Source organism: Osmia bicornis, chromosome 10 (assembly GCF_907164935.1).
Source record: "Osmia bicornis bicornis chromosome 10, iOsmBic2.1, whole genome shotgun sequence".
NCBI classification, from domain to species: domain Eukaryota; kingdom Metazoa; phylum Arthropoda; class Insecta; order Hymenoptera; family Megachilidae; genus Osmia; species Osmia bicornis.
This window is the reverse complement of record NC_060225.1, coordinates 5,342,825-5,363,856: the sequence shown is the minus strand read 5'-3', so window position 1 is coordinate 5,363,856 and position 21,032 is coordinate 5,342,825. Positions and strand designations below refer to the sequence as shown.

The following is a 21,032-nucleotide window of genomic DNA, read 5'->3' as shown; positions in this document are numbered from 1 at the left end:
AATGAATCCTCACGAGTCCGAGAGAGGAAAAGAAAGGCGGGACTCGTTCGTTTCGAACGAGGGAAAAAGGGGTGTCCTCCTTAACGTGTAACGAGAGCTTATTGCGGGATTGGCGGCGTCGGGACGCTCGCAATTTCAACCCGAAATTCTCTCTTTCTAACGTTTAGCGAGGGTGTAAGGGGGGTTTCCACGGCCGGAAACTTTCCATGGAACTTATTGGCGAACTTATTACCGGAGTTTAAGCCGGCCTCGGCCACTTATCGCGGAATCTTCGGCCGACCGGAAGTTTAAAGGGCCAAGTGTGTGCACGGAAGTGGTTCGAGGAGGGTCGAAGACGGGACGGAGGATAAAAAGAATCGCAATAAGCGTCTCGACGAGCCTCGCTTGTCTCGAATTTTCTTCTCCACTTCTGGATATTACGTTTTCTCTGCTTTATTCTCCTGACCCGTTCCATTCTTCCGGTTCAGAACGATCGACCTCCTCGGAATCGTCCTTGAATAGATATTTCGGACGAGTTGAAAGGAGAAAATGTTAGTTTCAAGATAGGATAATGAATACAGTTCTTCATCTCTTTGCAATTATTGACACTTTTCCTAAGAAAGTACAAGATAATATAGGGGGTTTCTTCACCCTCGAACGGCGGACCATGGAGAGAGCTCCGATCATAATTTAATTTTGTACTTTGAACGATTGATCGAGGCTCCGCTGTTCAAGGATTAAATAATAAAATATAACTATATTTTCTGAAAAGTGCCGATCATTGTAAGAATTCCAAATCCTTATAATAAAAGTGTTAAGCACCAAAGTCAAGTGTTTGAGCGAGGGTGAGGATCAAAAGGCCGTCGAATATCGATTGGAATACCTGAAAGAAGTAGAAAGAACAATTACCACGTTGTTCTGTCCCCTCGAGGAAAGGTCTCTGTTCGATTCGAGAGAATACGAGGCCTGCGGTTTTTCCTGCTGCGAGGCTGACGAAGTTACGTGGATAGGATTACGAGCACAATTACATAAGTGGAGGGGCCAAGTAGTTCCTCGTGCCGTGAAAGAGCCACTCGAACTGTCCTTGCCACTTCTATTCAATTATCATAGCCCACTCTCACTCGCTCTTTCTCCCTTCAGAAAACGCGATACGTCACATCCTCCTATTGTCCCAGGGCTTAAGAACTTTTGCCTTCCGTGAACGAGCTAAGGCGAACGCGAGCATCGAAGGGTGGCGATCGTGACTTTTTTTTACGCCCTACGCTAAGGTTCGTCGGGTCAGATAAAAAGAGACGATTTACACAAAGTGGCGATGAGACGCTTATACATCCACAGCGACTCGATTACATTAGATCTAAAGCTTCGCGAAGAAATTTTTAACGAAAAATTTCAGTTAATTATAGGTACAATTTTCTATCTCTATCTCCCATTATTTTCTTATCGAACGAACGATTTCTTAACGAGACCGCACGCGTCGTTTTTCCCTCCACGGTCAATTGGTTCGACAGGAAGTTGCGGGGGACCGATGTTTCACCGTTAATTTCCCGTTCTTATCGGCGCCGATCTGTTCGCCGAGTCTCGTGGGATTTCGCGAGGACGACTAGCCACGTCACAGACAAACTGGCGAAGTAATTTCGCGCTGGCTGCGACCTAAAGATACGAAACTTTCTCGCCCTATCTTTCCACCTTGCCACCATCCTTCCTAAAACTAGGGAGCATCCTTCCCAGGAAGCTTCTAATCGCGACTTTCAGCTCGATTCACGAGAATTTGGAAAATGAACGCAGGAATACAAAGTACGATTGGTGTAATTTTCCATTTTTTTTGGTTGAAATAATTAAATCGCACTCACCTCATCGGCTTGAAGAGCGCCTGCATGTTCGAATAGTTTATCTGGAGCTTCAACTGCGTACCACCTTCCTTCTGGACTGAAAAATAAATAGAAGAAAAAAAAATTAGATAATTATTCCAAGCGAAACATGCAAATTGTTTGGAAACTCTGTTCGACGGAATTCGAGCAATCAAGACTTTAGATTCAATTTCATTCGTTTCGACGAGTTTCTCTTTGAGAAATATAATTTGAAGAACGGTATAGAGCAGGAAAAAATTCTTGCCAGAAACGCAGCAGGATATCGATCGCGGCTCGTCCACTGTGTCAATTTCATAAATGATATATGCCTAATTTAGGTGCCAGCCGTCCGGGTTACCCGCGGACAATTTATCACACGAGACAATTAATCGTCGACCTCTTGTCCTGTCGATGAAATTATCGACTCGAACTACTTGGACCCCCCCGGTTAAACCCGTACGATGTGATCGTTCCTTTTTTCGAGTTCTTGTAAATAAATTCAATTTTTCGAATAATCAAATTTCAATTAACATATTGATATAAATTGAACGAAAAGATAATTTTAATTGGCATTGCTATTATTACGCTGAAGGTCTACAAATAACGCGAATTAAACGAGCAGAATGATATTACGCAACGAAACACATAAAAGTTCTTTATTCCACTCCGTTGTTGTTGACGTCTGGCATTTCCTGGAATTCTGTGAATAGCAATTGCTCGGAATTGCGAAGTAAACTGAAAAAACCAGCGACAATGGCACTTTACGCGGATAGTATCTATCGATTTTCGAAGTGAACCGATGGTAATTTCACCTTGAACTCGAGTAAAGTTCGAAGGTGAAAAAGAGGAAAAATGTGCATGAACGAGGACGTCGAGAGAACTTTCTGAAAGCTCCTCGAACATCGTTTAATCGATGGCTCGAATTAACAATTCTTTTTTAATCCCACAAGCTAAGCCATCTTTTTAATTATTAACACTTTGATGGCCACTGTCCTGTATCTTTTGTTCTACATAATTTATAACTTTATGATTTTATTTCAAATCAGTTTCACGTCTTATTTAAGCATCGCATTTTTCATTTTGTTGATCTCTGTGCAATTATTGACACTTTTCCTAAGAAAGTAAGAGATATAATATAAGGAGTTTCTTCGCCCTCGAATGGCGGACCATGGAGAGAGCTACGATATTAATTTAATTTTGCACTTCTTATTATTTTCTTTTAATTAAAAATTACGTTCCGCTGTTCAAGGGTTAAATAATAAAATATAATTACATTTTTAGGAAAAGAGAAATAGAGAAACGATCGCGAACTGTGTCGTCGAGATTGCCGGATGATTAAACATCTAATCTCACGGACCGTGACTGTGTATCGAAATCAGCTTTCATCGTATCGGATGGTGATAGTCTTGCCGGTGCAATTTAATTATTGTTTAGCAAGTTGGATCGATCTCCTTTGTCGCCGAGATATACCGAGGAACCGTCTTTGTCCTCCTTCTCGATCTAATTTCCCACGGCAGCTCGATACTTGCATCCTTACCAACGTTGCGACTCCTCCGCGTTGATTTAACTTCCATCTACCCCGACGTTTCCTTAACAAACTATCAATTATTCGAACCGAAATTAAATCCACCCTTCTCTTAATCGAAGGAATTATAAATGTATAATTTACCTCCCGGTTTTAATTAATCCGGCTATAATAATTTAAGTAAAAATTCAAAAGACAATGTGTCACGAGTATAAATAACCGTACAAGAGTCGAAAGAGTGAGATATCGAGCCGGAAATTAGACGTGCAACATCGTGCCAGATCTAATTTTAAAACGTTCCGCTTCGAGCGAGAGAGATCAGAGGTTCCTATTCTTTTCTTCTTTCGGATCGTACGATCGTGGCATTGTTAGTCAATGAACCGTGTCGTGGCAATTACTAAGCACAAAGCCACGGTCACAATAACGCCGGTTAATTGTCTAGCTTCATGGGCCGAAGAGAAATTAATTCCAACCAGAGAAGATTATTCCGGCGTCGTTTCCAGATTAATTTTATGCCTACGCGTTTAACTCCCTTCCCTCTTCCTGTTCGATTCATTTCCCTGCATCGGCTTTGTTACCTTTGCCTGCCACGATTAGGATAATACGAATCAGATGCGTTCCCTCTTATAATCCCATTCGATGAAACGCTGCGACGAGAATCGAGCCACGGTATATTGTCGGGATATAATTAACCTTTGAGATGAAATTAGGTATTGTTCATTTAATCTCACGCAAATCTGAGATTGCTAATTGGAAACGTGAAATAACGTAGCTAAGAGATGTATGTAAAATAGAAATGAAACGAAGTGGTTCCTTCAAATTTATTCGACCCTGTATTCGGCGGTTATTGAAGAAAGAATCCTCTAGTCGATTTATTTTGATTCACGTGAAATTTAATAAAGGACCACGTACGGCTACCGGCTTACCATTTATTACTTTGCCGAACGGAAAAATTCCAGCCACGATTTGCGTGCACTGTCACTCGAAAATTTATATTACAGCATGTTCGATCGTGTATTACGTTGGAAGGAGTTGAACGAGGAGCGTTCAAGAATTTCGATTATCATGCATTCGGTACCGATCGAATGTCTGACCAATGTCGTCTGATTCTACTTAGCGATACGATTCAGCTCTCTTACACGATTTCAAAAATTTTATATTTGGTATTTTTGATAAAATATTGTAAAAAAGACGCTCACCAACGTGTATAATAGGCTCTGTTGCGAGTTCGTGCAATAATTGGTCCACGTATTTAGAGCTCGTTGGGTAGAGTTCCGTTCTGGAGATCTTTAGGTGAAACTTCTCCAGTGTCGAGCTGTTTTTCCTGTAATCAGAAAAGAATATTTGTGTTAAATATTGTGGTAACGTAAATGAATATATTTCATTAGAATGTATAATAAAAAGGATAATGAATAGGATATACGAAGATAGAGAATTTACACCAAAGTAGCTCGCAAAATCAATGTTCTTCATTCTCCAAAAATCAACTCAATTCTATCGCACTCTGAAAAGGCACCCTTGTTTATAGTATTTCTCACACCACTCCACATTTCTCACCAGAGTCGAAAACTAAGCCCTCCCTCGACCCTTTGGGTCTGGTTTTCACTTTCCATTTTATGACCCTCTTCCTGCCTTTCGAAATATAAACTACGATACCACGATATTGATGTGTCAATTTGGAGCAAGGTGAAAAATAAATTTGGTTTAGTAATTTCACCGTTTTCATTCGAAATTAAGAGTACTAATATATTTAGATTATCTTGTCAAGAAAGTTCAGTCTCGAGAGAAAGATGAAGTTCTCAGCGATAATTAATAATTTTTCATATGATATTTGAATTATCCGAATGTAAATATAAAAATCTGAATCCTTTATTCTTTTCGTGTTTGCGAAAGGGATCTTTGAAGAGTGTTAATCAAAAAACGGTAATCCTTTCGGAAATAGTCTAAAGAAGTCTGTAATTAAATATTACGCTTGACAAGCTGTTTTAATTATAATCAAATACTCAAAGCACGGAAGTTGAAGAATAATAGGGAGAAAATATTCGAGGAATTTTATGTATAACAAGAGGACACTGTTCAAACATTCGCTTCATAAATTTTTCAAGGATTTTCCACGATATAACGAGTACCAGGAACAGTAGTGAACGTTCTTTTTTCTGAAAACTTTATTACCCATCACGGCCAGTCGTGAAACGATCTATTAAAATTAATCAGCAGACTAATTGTCACCTTAATCACTCCTCGCCTCTTTCTCTCTCCCACGTCTGTTATGTAACACTTTTCTAACCAGAAAATCCAAAATTCATTCGTTTAATAATTTTTAAACAGCAAAATAAATAATTGCAATTATATTATAAATCATTCTTATCACGAATATCAATGTGTTAATATTCTGATAGAATTCACAAGGTATAAAAAGGAGAAGAGTTTCCTTATACACAGAGTTAATTCTTGAGGAACTGAATGCATCTCAAGAACCTTCTTTGAAGTGAATCAGTTTCACAGAAGGAAACCTGACAAGGGTGTGGATCACGCGACACCTTAATTACGTAACTTTAGAGGTGTCTGAATTAATTGCTTTCAACTTTACGTGTGCATCATACATTACCGTCTTTATAACACCATCGAACAAGCAGAAATGAACGAATATCATTTTCATTATAATTATATAATCCATAATTTTGCCTGAATAGATCAACGCTCTAATTAACACCTTTCCTTCCGGAACGATTGCCTCGGAACTCGGTGAATGACAGTTTCTCGAATAGTAATTGATTCTGGAAATCATGAAACGACTTCTGTCATGCTAATTCCCTTTGTCCATGCCGATATTAATTCCAAGGACTGTTCGCATGCAGTTTTATAAATATCAACCAACACGGGGAACATATTAATGCGATTATGATTCAGACGAACTCATCGACCGATGACTAATTCCCTTCGCAACATCGGAAATTCGTCATACTCTGGAAAAATCTTTTTTCTGCGTAATTTCGCGAGTCAGTAATTAACGATTCACTTTCGCGGATGGTAATTAATCATGCGATCCGCTTTTCATTGTATTCCAAACGACGTAATGCGAAAATCAATTAAATCGATTATCATCGTTACAATGATTTTCTTCGATATCAGAGGATGGCTGGTGTCTGTTGAAATCTGCATTTCTCGAACCACACTGTTCCTCCTAATTCATGCGCGTGTCTCCATTCCGCGTAGATGCGTTTAATATGCATGTAGCATGATGTGTATTGTCGAGGATTAAACTCTGTACTAGGGCAAAGCATCGGATTATCCGCAAAACTGCATTCCCTCGTCATTGTGACGACAATGTTCGGCAAAATCGCGTCAGCCTGTTCGATAATTTCCATTGTTCCAATAAAAATATATCAAAGAAATTGTTCCCTTCAAAAGACCGATTCTTTTTTTTCAATCTCCATTCAAGTGGAACAATTCGAAGAATTCATTACTCGATCATCGATTACCGTAAAGCGACAAAATATCCGCCCTTGTATTCACGATTCGTTAAACAGATCGTTAATTAGCCGAGCGTCGACCCGCGTTTCGTTTCACGTTCGCCTTTGGTAATTTTCCTGGGAACGGGCCAAGGATCTTAACATTCTCGAAAGGTAAGGATTCTGTTTTCAATTATCCCCTCGAAGATCCTCGAAAGCAACTAGGCGAGGGTTTAATTCATAATACGATTGGACCAAGGCTCTCGCGGTTGGATTTGAATCATCTTGGAGAACGCGGCGACGTCTTTGACGCGAGGTATCAGCGGGATGATCGAAAGCATCGCGGATTCGTTAGGGAGATTAATTTTAATTCATCTTTGAAACCGTCGCACCCTGACGATCCAGTGAATTCTCAAGGAAAGCTGAAGGGATCTCGAGAAGATTTGCCTGAGATGGTTTTTCTTAAAAAATTTTCCTCTGATTAGAAATTTCAATCTTTCGAGTTTCGCGAGATATAGAAAATAAACAGGAAAGTTAATTAATTGGAAAGAAAGGTGGAAGCGATACCGGGGGTAGGTTCGATTTCGCGTCGAATCGTTTTCATAAAACGACACCCGGACAAGTCTAGTTACCATCGGGTGCACATCCACAGGCAAGACGTAATCAGTCAGTGTACATGAAAGCGTGACCTAAGCCTTCGTTACTGCACGTGCATGCGCCATGAAATTGCATTAGCGATCACTGCATATTGAGGCAGACTGTGTGCATTCTGACCTGTGCACACAGAGACGTGCACCGGGACTCTGTATACGTACGTATCCCGTGTACACTTGCACGAATTGTACGAAACCCCAACTATATATACACGGTGTGCCTACTTTAACGATCTCATCAATTGTCAGCCGGCCAATGTGTGCCGACGGTCGTTGCTTCTCCTATCGATTTTCACACCGGTGTACATATCTCGAAAAATCATCGAAACTTTCATTATGATCGCAATAATAAATTATCTTGATAGTGATTGCAATAAGGATTGAATTTAATTAATTATTGTCTCGACTATTTCCCTTTAACGGATACTCAATTTTAATTAATTTTAACCCTTAAATAGCGGAGCCTGGATCAATTATATAATTCCTAAATAAGGGAAAATAATAGAAAATAGAAAATTAAATAAAAGTTGTAGCTTGCTAAAATCGCGAGCATCTTTTTGGCATTAAAATTCCAATATTTTAGGATTGAATTTAATTAATTATTGTCTCGACTATTTCCCGTTAACGGATACTCAATTTTAATTAATTTTAATCCTTAAACAGCGGAGCCTGGATCAATTGTATAATTCCGAGATAAAAGAAAATAATTTGAAATAGAAAATTGAATAAAAATTGTAGCTCGCCAAAATCGCGAGCATCTTTTTGGCATTAAAATTCCAATATTTTAGGATTGAATTTAATTAATTATTGTCTCGACTATTTCCCGTTAACGGATACTCAATTTTAATTAATTTTAATCCTTAAACAGCGGAGCCTGGATCAATTATATAATTCCTAGACAAAAGAAAATTGAATAAAAATTGTGGCTCTCTCCATGGTCCGCCGTTCGAACCGAAAGTTAAATGTATCATTTTCAAAAAAACGGTGTAAAATTTAGAAAACTGCGTGGAATCTCTCCACGGTCCGCTGTCCGAGGGTTAATGTAACGCGACGTAGTAAAAACATCCAGCCCACTGGTCATTAATAAATGATTAAATTAAGCTGGTATCGGTTAATTCGAGAAGATCCGAGACGCGGCAAACGAGCGCGGCCTGATTACGGGATTGTCTGATTAGTCTGTTTCCCTGGGAGATTTCGTGAACAGGTGCGGGTAGCCGGAAGTCAAGGAAGCATCGTGAGTCTTCCGGTGTGCCTGGCAAGCGGCGTGTTCGCGGAACAAGCCAAACTGCAAACCGAATCTTCCAGAGTAGATTGAGTTCGGAAACACACGCGCCAGTCGAAATAATCTCACCCGATCCTCGGACGGGTGTACCAGAGTAACTCCTCTCACCGCTGCCTGTAACTCTATCAGAACTCGGATTTAAGCTTCGTTCGCATGTACGGAAGCGATCGCTGGCCAACAGATTCGAAATTGAACCTTCGGATGCCCGGTGAATTTCTCCGCTCAACGAGAACCGATCAATTCACGATCTTCGAATCTTTCGCGAAAGCTATCAGTTTCAGAAATTTACATTTCGTATCCATGAATTCTGCTGAATTTGTTGAAAATTTCCACTGATCGCAAGCTCGTCGATTTAAAATATAATAAAAAAAAAAAAAAAAAGAAAAAGATAAAGAGAAAAATTGCACACAGGGCATAAAATAGGGGGATGGTTAATGGTCGACACTTACCACTGAATTTTTTAAAATGGTTTATCCAGGCGATAGTGGACACCAAGGGGAACGTAAAACGGGCTTAGAAGAAGAATAAAGAGAAGAGGTTGGAGAGAGCCAACGAAGGTGGTGTTCATTTGTTATTCATAGGGTCGGCATCGCACCCTGGCACGTCGTCGAACTGGTTTCGTTCGAACACGTCTCCACAGAGACGCGACGGAAGGCCGCAAAACTCGCGAACTCATCTGGCAACTTCAATTACACAGATATCTTTTACATTCAAACGCCGGTAAACTCGTGTCCGGTTGCTTTCAAATGTTTTTTCACAGCTACCATTCCTCTTTCCCTCTATTTTCAATGATAAAAATCGTACTCATGTAGGTATGAATCGTACTCAGTTGGATAGCGATAATAAATTAAGAATACTAAATGATAAAAATAGTACACTTATGCGGGGAAGATGGATTCGATATTAAAATTACAAGTGCATTCGTAATTTGATGGAAATCTGATGAAATGTTTCATAAAATATGGAGATGTTTAAAATTAAATTAACTTCGCGGAACAAGTTCGTTAATTGCCAGGTAATTAACAACGTAGAGTTTACTTTTCGGAAACAGTGAAACTACTTGATCAAAACCACGTTCGTTCTCCACTTATGCGATATAAATTACAAGTCGATCCCTTCATATATTTATTTCTCCCTCCTTTTTTTCTTTTAATATGCAAACATTTTGCCAAGGAATTGAAAGATGCTTTTAGGAAAACTGATACCGAAGCAGTAAGAGAAATTGATTACTAATTATATTAATACCTTGGTTACTTTTTAAATAAGGACTCTCAGTTCTCGTCGACTTCTCAAAGATGCCAGGCATCGTGCATACGAAACGAGCTCGATGCAACCCTTCAAAGTGCACAAACACGTGGCCGGAAGTTATCCCTTTGATAAGTAAATTATCGCGGTATATACTGTAATTCGATCATTTATTATATCATACAGGGAAACATTCTTCAGTAAACGTTAAATTATCGAAGAAAATTTAATTAACTGACATTTGAAATTATATAAACAATGCTACTGTTTCATTGAAATGGAACAATATTATTGTTTATACGAAGAATATACCATTGTTTATAACCAGCGATAAATACCGTTGGCGAGATGAATTATTCAAACAACGAAACTTAATTGATTGGCATTTGTTGTTATATAAATAACAGTATATTTTTGTAGAATATTTATGCCGTTTCTTTATAACTTTACATGAAATATGCAGCTAATTGAATTTAATTTACATCGCTTGTCGGCAAAATATTATTTTCGTAAATAATTCAGGATTTGTAAAATTATTCGAAGAATTTTTAATATAAAACGGTATTCAAAGTGAATCGAGATTTTCATAGATTACCAAAGTATTATTGGTGATTCCAGGGAAGATTTATCGGCTGAACAAAACGGAGACAGAGACTGTAGAGGGTCACGTATTTTACGAGGCATCAGCAATTCTCCTGAGCAAATATGTCGGTTGTTTGTTTTAGAGGCGGTTCACCGCGATTCGCGAATTCCAACGGTGCTCGCCCTCTTCTCTGAAAATTTATGCACCAAGAGCGCGGAAAGGGACGTTCGAGAGTTCCGTTCGCGTGTTCCGAACTCGATCTTCTCGCTACGCTTGTTGAACGTTTCGAAACTTTCCAGAAATCCGTACAAATAGTTGTTTCCATTTAACGCTTCCTCGAGGTTGTTCGCATTTTAAATCATCATCGATTCGGACGAATTTACAGGAATCAAAGATCGGAATTTCGCGAAACGAAGTTCGATTCGTGGCAGCGTGTAGCAGATTTTCAGAAATCCCTAACCGGGGGAAACTACCCAAGTGTTACACTCACAACATTTTTTTTTTTAATGATAATTTGTCTCTTTTTGAATAACTGTTACATAAAAATTATAAAAAAAAAAAAAAAAAATTGCTGGGAACCAAGGATTTGAACCGAGGACCTTCAGAATGCGAGTCATGGATCCGCTCCGTGGTTAAACACGTAACTCGTAATCTAAAGGTCCTCGGTTCAAATCCTTGGTTCCTTTTTTTTTTTTTTAAATGATAATTTGTCTCTTTTTGAATAACTAAAATTCTATATAATTCTAAACTAAAATTCTATATTCTATTTTGAATAACTTAAATTCTATAAAAATTGCAGTGTAATTAATGATTATAGCACAGCTGTAATAGTTATTCAAAAAGAGACAAATTATAATAAAAAAAAAAACTTGGGAACCATGGATGTGTGAGTCTGTCATACTTCTCAATGTAAGTAATAACTAACTTTAATTATTAATATCTTTTAAACAATTAGCCGTCTGCCCACAAAACGGGGTGTAGGCGTGTTCAGCTCGACGAGCTCTACAAGCTGGCAAAGTTTCATTAATAAGTGAGTGTAACACTTAGGTAGTTCTCCGTATAAGATCCGTGGAGTAGTTCGAGGAATCCCATAGGATCCCGAGGGTTACAGATCCCGAGAAATCTCCAAAGATTCCTGGACCCAATCTACTGGAGAATCCTCGAGGATTTGCCAACCATAGCGCGAGGAGGTAATAAAAATCTGCCGATCAATTTCGAGTGAAACAAACGCATATACGTTTTCACTTATCGTCAACTTGATGGACATTTTTCGGTAACGCCACTCTGTTCTGTTCGAACGTTCCGAAAGAGTAGCGATGAATTTTCATTATTTATCTCCTTGGTATTCTTCTTTGTCCAGGCTACGTGTGTCACCGAATCGGATTCAGGCAAACGAAACGACACTCTCTCTCACCTCTTCGCATTGATATTCACCGAGCCGATGATATTTCCTCGTGATGCGGTCCAGATCTGGTAAGTGCACAATATGTATTATGCATACCCTACTGACGTCGCGGAACATGTGCAACGATGGTCCACGATTTTCGATTGTATCGCGAGACTGAATAAAGGTTCGTGACTATTTTCGAATCTCCACGGGAAAATGGCAAGCGAGATGAAACAATAAAACAAATGCAAGATAAATTTAACCGCTTGTATATGAATGATGCAATCGTCCATCTGTCTTTTATTATGATCGACAGAGGGAATACAAAAGTTTTTCATTTTCACTTTGCCAATGAATAGAATTCCTTTGCATCCTGAGTGCATCCTTCATGCATATGGATCAGCAATTCATCATATTTTGAAGGGAGATTCTCTTTTTATTTCCGAGTCTGCTCTTAACAGTCGGAATAATTACTTCTGGTTATCAACTGATAATCGATTTCGACAATTTTCAGCGATCATTTCCTAGGATTTTTCTTTCAAATAATGATCGAGTTTTCCTTCGATAATCGCAAGGGAAGAATTATTCAATGTTTAAGAAGCAATAAAAACCTGTCGAGCATCACCGTACGTTTAATAATTACGAAAATGATTACTTTCAGAGGTAATTGCAAGCTGCGAGTAGATCTGCAGATTGCATCTTCCAGTTGCATAGCGATTGTACAAGAAAGTGCATAATTAAGAAGCGCAGGAAGATGAATATCGTTCGATCATGAACTGCGAGGGAATTGTAATCATTCTGAGGTGATTCGATCAATTATGAAACAGCAAAAGCTTCGTAATTATAGAGACGATTAAATTACTATTAATTAGAAAAATATTGCCTTTCTATTGGTTAGAAAGGAAATAATTAATTTTCTATTAAATACGAGGGGAAAATTAATGTAATCCCTCTTCGTACTTCATCATCGATTAATGCAAATTGAATAGCATGAATTAATTGCTAGGCGACAAGATGGCGTTGCGATATTGCAATAACCCTACGGCAAACTCAATCATGCGTTCATTTACTTGCATTCCGCTTGGAATTCATCTTCGAGAATATCTCCGATATTATTCAGAATTGTAACGATTAAAAGGAATAATAAATAATAGGCTCTTTTGAAAATCAAAATCTCGAGGTTTTCAATCATTTTCGTAGCAATTCTTTGATGTTTGTTAATCCATTAAGATATTATACTTTCAACGATTTAATCCGTTTACCTTCTTTGGAAATTATTTAAATCTCTTTACAAGTCGTAACGTTACCGTGAAATGAAACAGATTGAAATTTCATTAAATAGAAGATGAAACGCAAATAGAATACAGGTAACAAGATTGGGTTTATGAAACGCTAATATTCCTCGGCGTTCAATTTGAGTCCGACAGTTTTATCGATGATACTTCCAAGCTAACGTTAATTGAAGGTACCGAAAAAGAAAAGAACTCGTACCATTCGAAGTCGGCTAATAGAATTAACTAATTCGCGTATAATTAGAACGTCCAAAAATTCACTGCATCAAATTAATGAGTGAAACAAAATTAAGAACAGTTAAAATATTTAACGAAAGCATCGTGATTTCCATTGAAATAATGAGTAATAATTGCATTGTTCCTTCATTTGGAAATGTTAAGTGTCTTCTGTTAAATTAATTTCTGTATTAATTGAGAATTGATTGAATTTCAAAAACATGTCAGCGACGAGATGTCTTCGTTCAATTTAGAAATATTTTCTGCCGAATGTTCTTGCCTCGAATCGGCCGATTTTGATCGGATTTATCGAAGAAAGGAGCGATTTCCCTACGAAAACTGATTACCATCGAACCTCGACGCAGCTTCCCGACAAGAGAGTTTCAAGCTTCGAAACTTCCGGCGACGACAATATTCCTCGGCCTCTGTAAACACCTGTCGCTGTTCGTAACTCAGTTTCATCGGTAACTCGTTTAACTCGCGGACAATTTTTTTCTTGGCACACCATGGACTCGTGAAATATGATTATTGAACTTCCTGCTACCTGTCTAGTTAAAATGCAGAGAGAGAAACACAATGGAGTTGCATTCGAGGAGACTCGGCATTGCTTTCGCAATTTCTCTGCTACATAAATCATCTGAAAGAGATGATTTATAATAGCTTATAAATTTCGTAATATCACGTATAATTAATATATTTTAATTGCAAATTAATTACCAAGCGGAGTATCGATCTATCAGCTCGTGGCTAATATTTCTTCAATTATTTCGTGTAACAACGCGACACTTGCAAAGTCTCCGTTTCCACGAGGCGACATTTTACACCGGGGCATTCAGTGCCCGACACTCGATCGGGTTCCTCGTTAATTGCCCAATTAATTAAGCGTCATTGACACGTGCTGGTACACGTGCAAACACACACACACATATATACAATCTTTGCCCCACTTAACGACCAAACATCTGGCACGTTATACGACACGCGAGAACTTTAATTACCTTCTTTGGTAATAATCACCTCGACTATCGGAGTAATTTGATAATTAACGCTTCTAAAAATTATTTCAGCAATATCCGAGGTTTCGACAGATATTTCATTGGGTTATCAATTAATTAATGGTAGGACCTCATCGTTCGATAATTGAAGGGTGATTTTATCCCCTCGTTAAATTAGTCTTTCCGAAGACTAATTAATTATGAATTTCATGGGAGATTAATAAGTACAGCCAGCTGATCAACCCTTTCACTACGAAGAGTGTACAAATCAGTCAAGATTACAATTTGAAATATCGCGCTGCTTTTGTACTTGATTTTCGGTATTAGAAAGAGGATCAATGCGTATCGTAAGATATTTAAAGGGTAATTAGAGGGATGGTGGGTCCATGAATTCACGCTCCAGCCCCGTCCACCTGCTCTGTTCTAATTCTCAGTGTACAAAGTGTCGCTGCGGCTTCGAGGCTCTTTTCAAAAGTTTCTCCGCTTCTTTCAAGGGGTCGTTTCGAGTCAATAGGCCATCTGGCTTGAAGATTCGGTCGTCGGGCTGCAAGTACGGCGGACAGAGAGGAGGAGCCACCCTCGGGAGGAGAAAAGAAGTGGCTCAAATATTTGACCAAAGAGTGACCACAGAGAGAAAGAGTAGATGGCTATCTTTAAAATTCAGTGCTCTCCGAATGTAACGGGTGTCGTCGAAAAAAATCTCTTCCTCTTCGGGGAAATAAACGAAACCAATTTTCGAATATTCGATAATAATCGAAAATTTTTATTTTCCATAATTTTCATTTTCTAAAGAAATCAGGGTTCCTTGTGCTCTATAAAAAAAAAATTGAAAGATCACGGTGTCGATGTTGATCTATCGAGATGACGATTACACCACCGCTCGATTCTGAAGCGCTCTCACTCTCTCTTCGCAAATAAACAAAACCAATTTTCGAGTATTCGATAATAATAGAAAATTTTTATTTTCTGAAGAAATCACTCAGGTTTCCTTGTGTTCTATAAAAAAAAAAATTGAAAAATCACGGTGTCGACGTGAATTGACCTATCGAGATGACGATTACACCACCGCTCGATTCTGAAGCGCTCTCACGCTCTCCTCGCAAAACTGTGGGATCGAGTACGACGAAGAGAAAAATAATGCCAGTACCGCTCGGTTATGTGCAACCAGGCGAAGAAACAATGCCGACTCGTTGCACGGGACGGATGTGAGAAAAAAAAAAAATAGATTCGACTGCTCTTCTTCTCGTAACGTTAACGCAATAACCGCTATTTAGAAACTCTACCGTTAAACTATTAATACCGTTCAAGGATCAAAGCGAGTAATCAACCGGTTCTCGACAAATAAATGAATGAAAGAAGTAGTACAATTATTCGCACGGTTCTACGGTAATGAAAGTGTACCACCATTGTATGCTAATTATGATAATTAGCTGAAAGATAATTAACGATGAGACGTAGGATCATACCGGTCCATAAATAAAATATCGTACGGAAAATTACAAATATGAAACATTTTAAAAAATTCATTTTTTTCAAACCACCCTGTATTGTTTCAACCCTTTCAACGACCCCCATGGGTCGTTCGATCTTGTCCCATTCATTTTTACGGTGGCCCGTTAACGGGGATCGACGAACGTGGATTACACCGGGCGCGGGCCGCAACTTTTAATTATAATTAATATTCCCCCGGTGCGGCTGTAAAATCACCCCTGGCATTTTGCAGTCATCTTATGCGATCGTGAGCGTGTACGTGGGTGTGTTTGTTTGTTTGCAAGCCTGTGGAATGTGTTGAAGAGAAAATCAATACAGCGTGCATATCGTGTTTGACGAACCAACGATTTTCCTCAATTTTCTTCGATCATTCGTTTACCTATCGAAACGAGAACCCTTATTAATTGATCCTTTATTTCGACGTAGTTTTCTGCATGAAATCGAACCGGCTCGAAATTTCACGGTTGAATTCAGGTAGTTTTTGATCTCTCCAGTTTTCGACGCTCGGGATTTTTGGAAAAAAAGGATAGAAAGATGCGCGATTTCGTTCACGGTTAAAAAACTCGTGATACGTGTAATAAATCGTTGGAGGGTGGTTTTATTTACTCCGACCTATTTACCAGCGGCAACTTCGTAATTGCAAACTAATTTTCAACTTCGACATTTCCTCGTCGGACCGACGGTAACCCAGGCGAAATTGAAAATCCATCCGCAATCGAAAGTTATAATTTATCCCAGTCGCCTTTTAATTACTCCTTTCACGTTGTTCTCAACTTTCTACCAATCAGCGCGGAAAAAAAAGGTGTGAAACGCGCGGCGACAACCGTGTACGTCTCCCTTTTTCCATCAACAGAAATTGAGAAATGTCCTAAAAAGATTTTCCAATATCATTTCCTTTCAGACTTTCTTTTTTTCTGTTCTCATATTTTCCGTCCACACTTTATTCGGCATATTTATCTGATTCGTTGGTTTTAAATAAAAAGAAGCTCGTTTCATCAAGTTTAACCAGATTTTCTCTGATTAACATGGCTTCATTTATTCACTCGTATCCCGCCAACTATTTCCCTTTGGAAATTCAGAAACGTCCAGCGAAGTCTATCTCATAAATCTGGAAATTCACGGTTTCGCAAGAAAATCAACGACGAGAAGCTTCGTTGAACTTTCGGAATCAATGCGGCGTTAACAAGGATCTTACTATACACGAAAAGCACGCCGGAAAACGCGATTCGCTGTGTTTATTTCTACTTAACGTTCATTTTCCCAACTTTTCGTCCTTTTACGGATATCGAAATCGATCGTTAACGGTAGAGGAAACCCGGAGGGAATTGATAATTTCAAAAGAGGAAGTTTACAGCGAGGAAAAGGGAAGGGAGAAATCAAAAGAGCGAAGAAAAATGACCAAGTTTTCATCGTTCAACTTCATTTTCTAACGCGAGTCGGGATTGTAAAGAAAGTTTCGGGAAAATGTATCGTGATCCGAAACGAGAGGATTCGTTTCACAATTGATGGTTTTTATCAGGAAAAACGTATGTAGGTATCGACGTTTTTTAAACTTCGACAAATATCCAGGAGGCTTGCAAAATTGATTACCGGCCTCTCTAATCCGCTCATCAATCATCTATATCCAGGAACAAACTTCCACCGTTCGATAACAAATTTTCGATAATTATATTTTTAACTTTACACGTGCTCCGAAGATCAACGATTTGGATAAAACGAAATAGAAGGTGTAGATTATTAAGTTCAGGACACCTCATTGGGTGCTTAGGGACATAATATGAATAAATATGTAGCAAATAAAAGGGTCTCCAATTCGGCCCAGGAAAATTTTCAAATTGTCGATTCGAAACGATCTAAATTTCAAATACCATGACAGAGATATCCAAAGTCAACAGAGTCTGAACGTTCGCGATGGATCAAGCCGCCCCATGAACACATCAGCCATCTTCAAACGGAGTTGAAAGTGGCTTTCAAGCCCAGCAGGGCAGGCAAGGGTGGCCATAGAGGCAGCGCTCTGGAAAACCCAGGCAATTTCAGGAGGTGGTCTAATTGCGGATGTGCTGGCAGGCGCGTACGAATAACTAATCAGTGCAAATGTCACCGGCTGTATGCGCTGGCTGCATGCATACACGTTCCTGCCTGTACAAAGCGCGCCTTGTGCACCGTTGCAACGACGAATATGTCTAGCACGTGCAGCTTAGTCCGGCTCCGAATCGAATAGAATCGAATCTAGCGATGTTTTTCCGGGCATCGAATTAGCCTCGGATCGCGAACCAACAGGTTTAAAAAGAATGAGATCGTTAGAAGAACGAGAAGAAAATTTGTGTTATTTTAATAATTGAATTATCGATACTCGGATTACAAATAGGTGTGATCAGAATTGATCTTGGAATTAATCAATTTTTCATTTTCCACCGTTGAAATGTTTTAATAATAAAATTCACAGTTGGTAGCTGAGTGCATTGCGAAGGAATGCGATATGAAAATAATAAAGGAAGAACAGAGTGCATTGTAAAGTGAAGGGTATTAAATGAAAATCAACCACGACAATAGTGTCCGACAGCATTTTAAAATTTCTATCAGCAAACTGGAATTTGTATACCATTTCTGGCGACCAATCAACGGATCACGATCTTCGTTTTCAATGAGCATCGTTTTACCTCCTGATTCGGGGACAAATTGGAAAACTCATTAGTGAAATTCCTGGAATATAATGCGCGGGGAGAAACGAATCTATTCGTTCGAAGGGAAATTCTAGCTTCAAAGGACAAACGTTTTGATAAGAGTATAGGAAATCTTTGGCGTTAATAAATATTTTGAAATAAATTTTCAACTTTGCAAAGGGGATAAATCTTTGGAATAATTGGTACGCTGTGCAAAACGGTCGTAAATTCAAATGAAAATTAATTCTTAACTAACGGAACAGCGTGACGCAGGTTGTTAATAAGACCTGATAACAGGAAAATATATTTCCTGTTATAAATTCCAGTCAGAGAGGAATTTCGATAACGAGCAACGGACCTGTTCGACGCGCGTCCTGTCTTAACGGCAAACAAATTGAGACGTATTTCAGATAAATAACCACGAACGGACTGATTTTTCCGTGATTACGGAACTGGTTTTCCGATGACGATGACGAATCAAGAATTTATGTAATGGAAGCAACATCCGCCACGCGACATCCTGCCTGTCCGGTCTATTATTCCTCTTTCATCGACGAGCCTGTTTTTCTATGGGTTTACGCAATCGATGTGCTCGATATACGAGAGGATTACAGCACACCTGTGCGTTCCTTTTAACCTCCGTTTCGTTTCGATGCGTTTCAGACAAATTGCGACGATAAATAAAGTTGACAAAATTGAGATAAAAAAACCGGAGGCGCAGTGACGATCAATAAAGATTCGTAACAATCGGAAAATGAAATTTTTCCAAATTAATACTACGTCCCCCTAATTTATTGTCTTCGTGATGATGTTCAATTTATTAGCACGAAAATGAGGGAAACAATCTTCTTTCCGAACTTCTTCCATCAACAAACTCATTCGAACTCATTTAAATTTATTCATTCGAGCGTGATACTCACGGAACTTTATTTTATAATAACATGTATATAAATTTCTGTAAAGAAAAGAAAGTTTTTCAAGATACGATAAAAAATTCGCGGACTTCTCGGTTCGCCAGTGAAAAACCGCGAAAAATGCGCTTTTCGAAATTCAGGGGAAAAAAAAGAAGATTGCAGAATGCATCTCGCTCGACGTTTCAAACACGATATAGTTCTTTTAGCTGACGATACGTCATTCTGGAGAACCGGAAGAATTTATCTCCGGCGTGTGGTTTCTGGATTCGTCGAGTAACGCTGCATTAGCACATAATTTGATACGTTTTTGCAAGATTCCTTCCTTATGGCGACTTAAATTCGCGAATAGATTCCTAACGAAACAGAAAATATAATATAATGCGTTTCCTTAAAGGAACGGTGTAAGATTTAGAAAAGAAAATTGGGGCTTTCTCCATGGTCCGCCAACTTAGGAAATTATAATTTTAAGCTCGCAGGGACAACGCTTCGAATCATCGTCAAACTTAATAAAAAAAAAAGAAAATACTATATTACAATTTTATGTTTTTTCCATATTTTTATATCATAAAATTTTAGATTTCGTTTGAAAATCAGCGGATATGCGACAACTTAATAGTTTTAATCTGCACACTTAGCGAAATCACTTCGAAAGTAGAATGATAAAAGGTTAACGAGTCGGAGTCGACAAAGTTTGCCGGGATCGGCGGAAAGTTTTGGATTCCGTTCGGCGGCTAAAGGGGAAGTAGAATCGTCGATTCGGGGGACGAATCGTCGGGACGTCGTAAACAAGAGGCAGCCAGCCAGCGTGCAATGGAAATTATAAATGACCCGGGGTAAACAAGCGGCGCGAGGCGAGAAAATGGCTTTTCCTCGGGAGAAATGCATCTCCGTTTTCCAGAGCGGAACACCGAGCCGGTTCCTCTCTTCCTCCCACTACACTCTCTTTCTTCCGCTCTCAGTTTTCTCGGTTACATTCGATTCGACTGATCGTTTTGCAGTGCAAAAAGCCAAAGTCGTTCGACTCGAATCGATTCGATCGATTATTCGACCAGGCTCCGTCCTTCGCGTGGAAAGCTCGTCGGGATTTCCCTGCTTTCCTCCTCCCGATTTTCTCCATATTTATTTTCACTCTCTTTCCCGACCGCTTCTTCTTCTTCTTCTTCTTTTTCCGGTCGCCTCGGTCGAGAGAGGAAAAGCTGTTTGAAAGCTTTCGAAATCTCCTCGAGGCCCTTTGAATCGAGCCACTAGAGAACGATGAACGCGAATGAGAAGGACATCTCGCCGCGACGATGGTTAACGAAGAGAGAATCCTAATTAGGATCGAGTCGAACGGCGACATTTAATTAACGGAAAATCAATTTCCCCTCTCGAAGGCCTTCGGATCAGAAGGGCTGGAAAAGTAGCGGGAATCAATTTGCATTGTAATTAATCCCAACGGAGGGATCGATGTTGGCCGCGTTTTTCTCGCTGATCATCAACGCGTGTTCGCGGTTTTATCACCAATTTTC

General features: G+C 39.1%; 1 protein-coding gene across 1 annotated transcript in view; it reads right to left on the bottom strand.

Moving 5' to 3' along the window:
• The window catches only part of LOC114877251 (extracellular serine/threonine protein CG31145), a 38,456-nt gene that overhangs the window by 9,214 nt on the left and 8,210 nt on the right, over positions 1 to 21,032 (bottom strand). Inside the window, exons 2-3 of the mRNA XM_029189582.2 lie at positions 4,551 to 4,675; positions 1,830 to 1,905 (exon numbers count right to left, since the gene is read on the bottom strand). Coding sequence (XP_029045415.1) covers positions 1,830 to 1,905; positions 4,551 to 4,675 — 201 coding nt within the window. The remainder of the gene's footprint in view (positions 1 to 1,829; positions 1,906 to 4,550; positions 4,676 to 21,032) is intronic.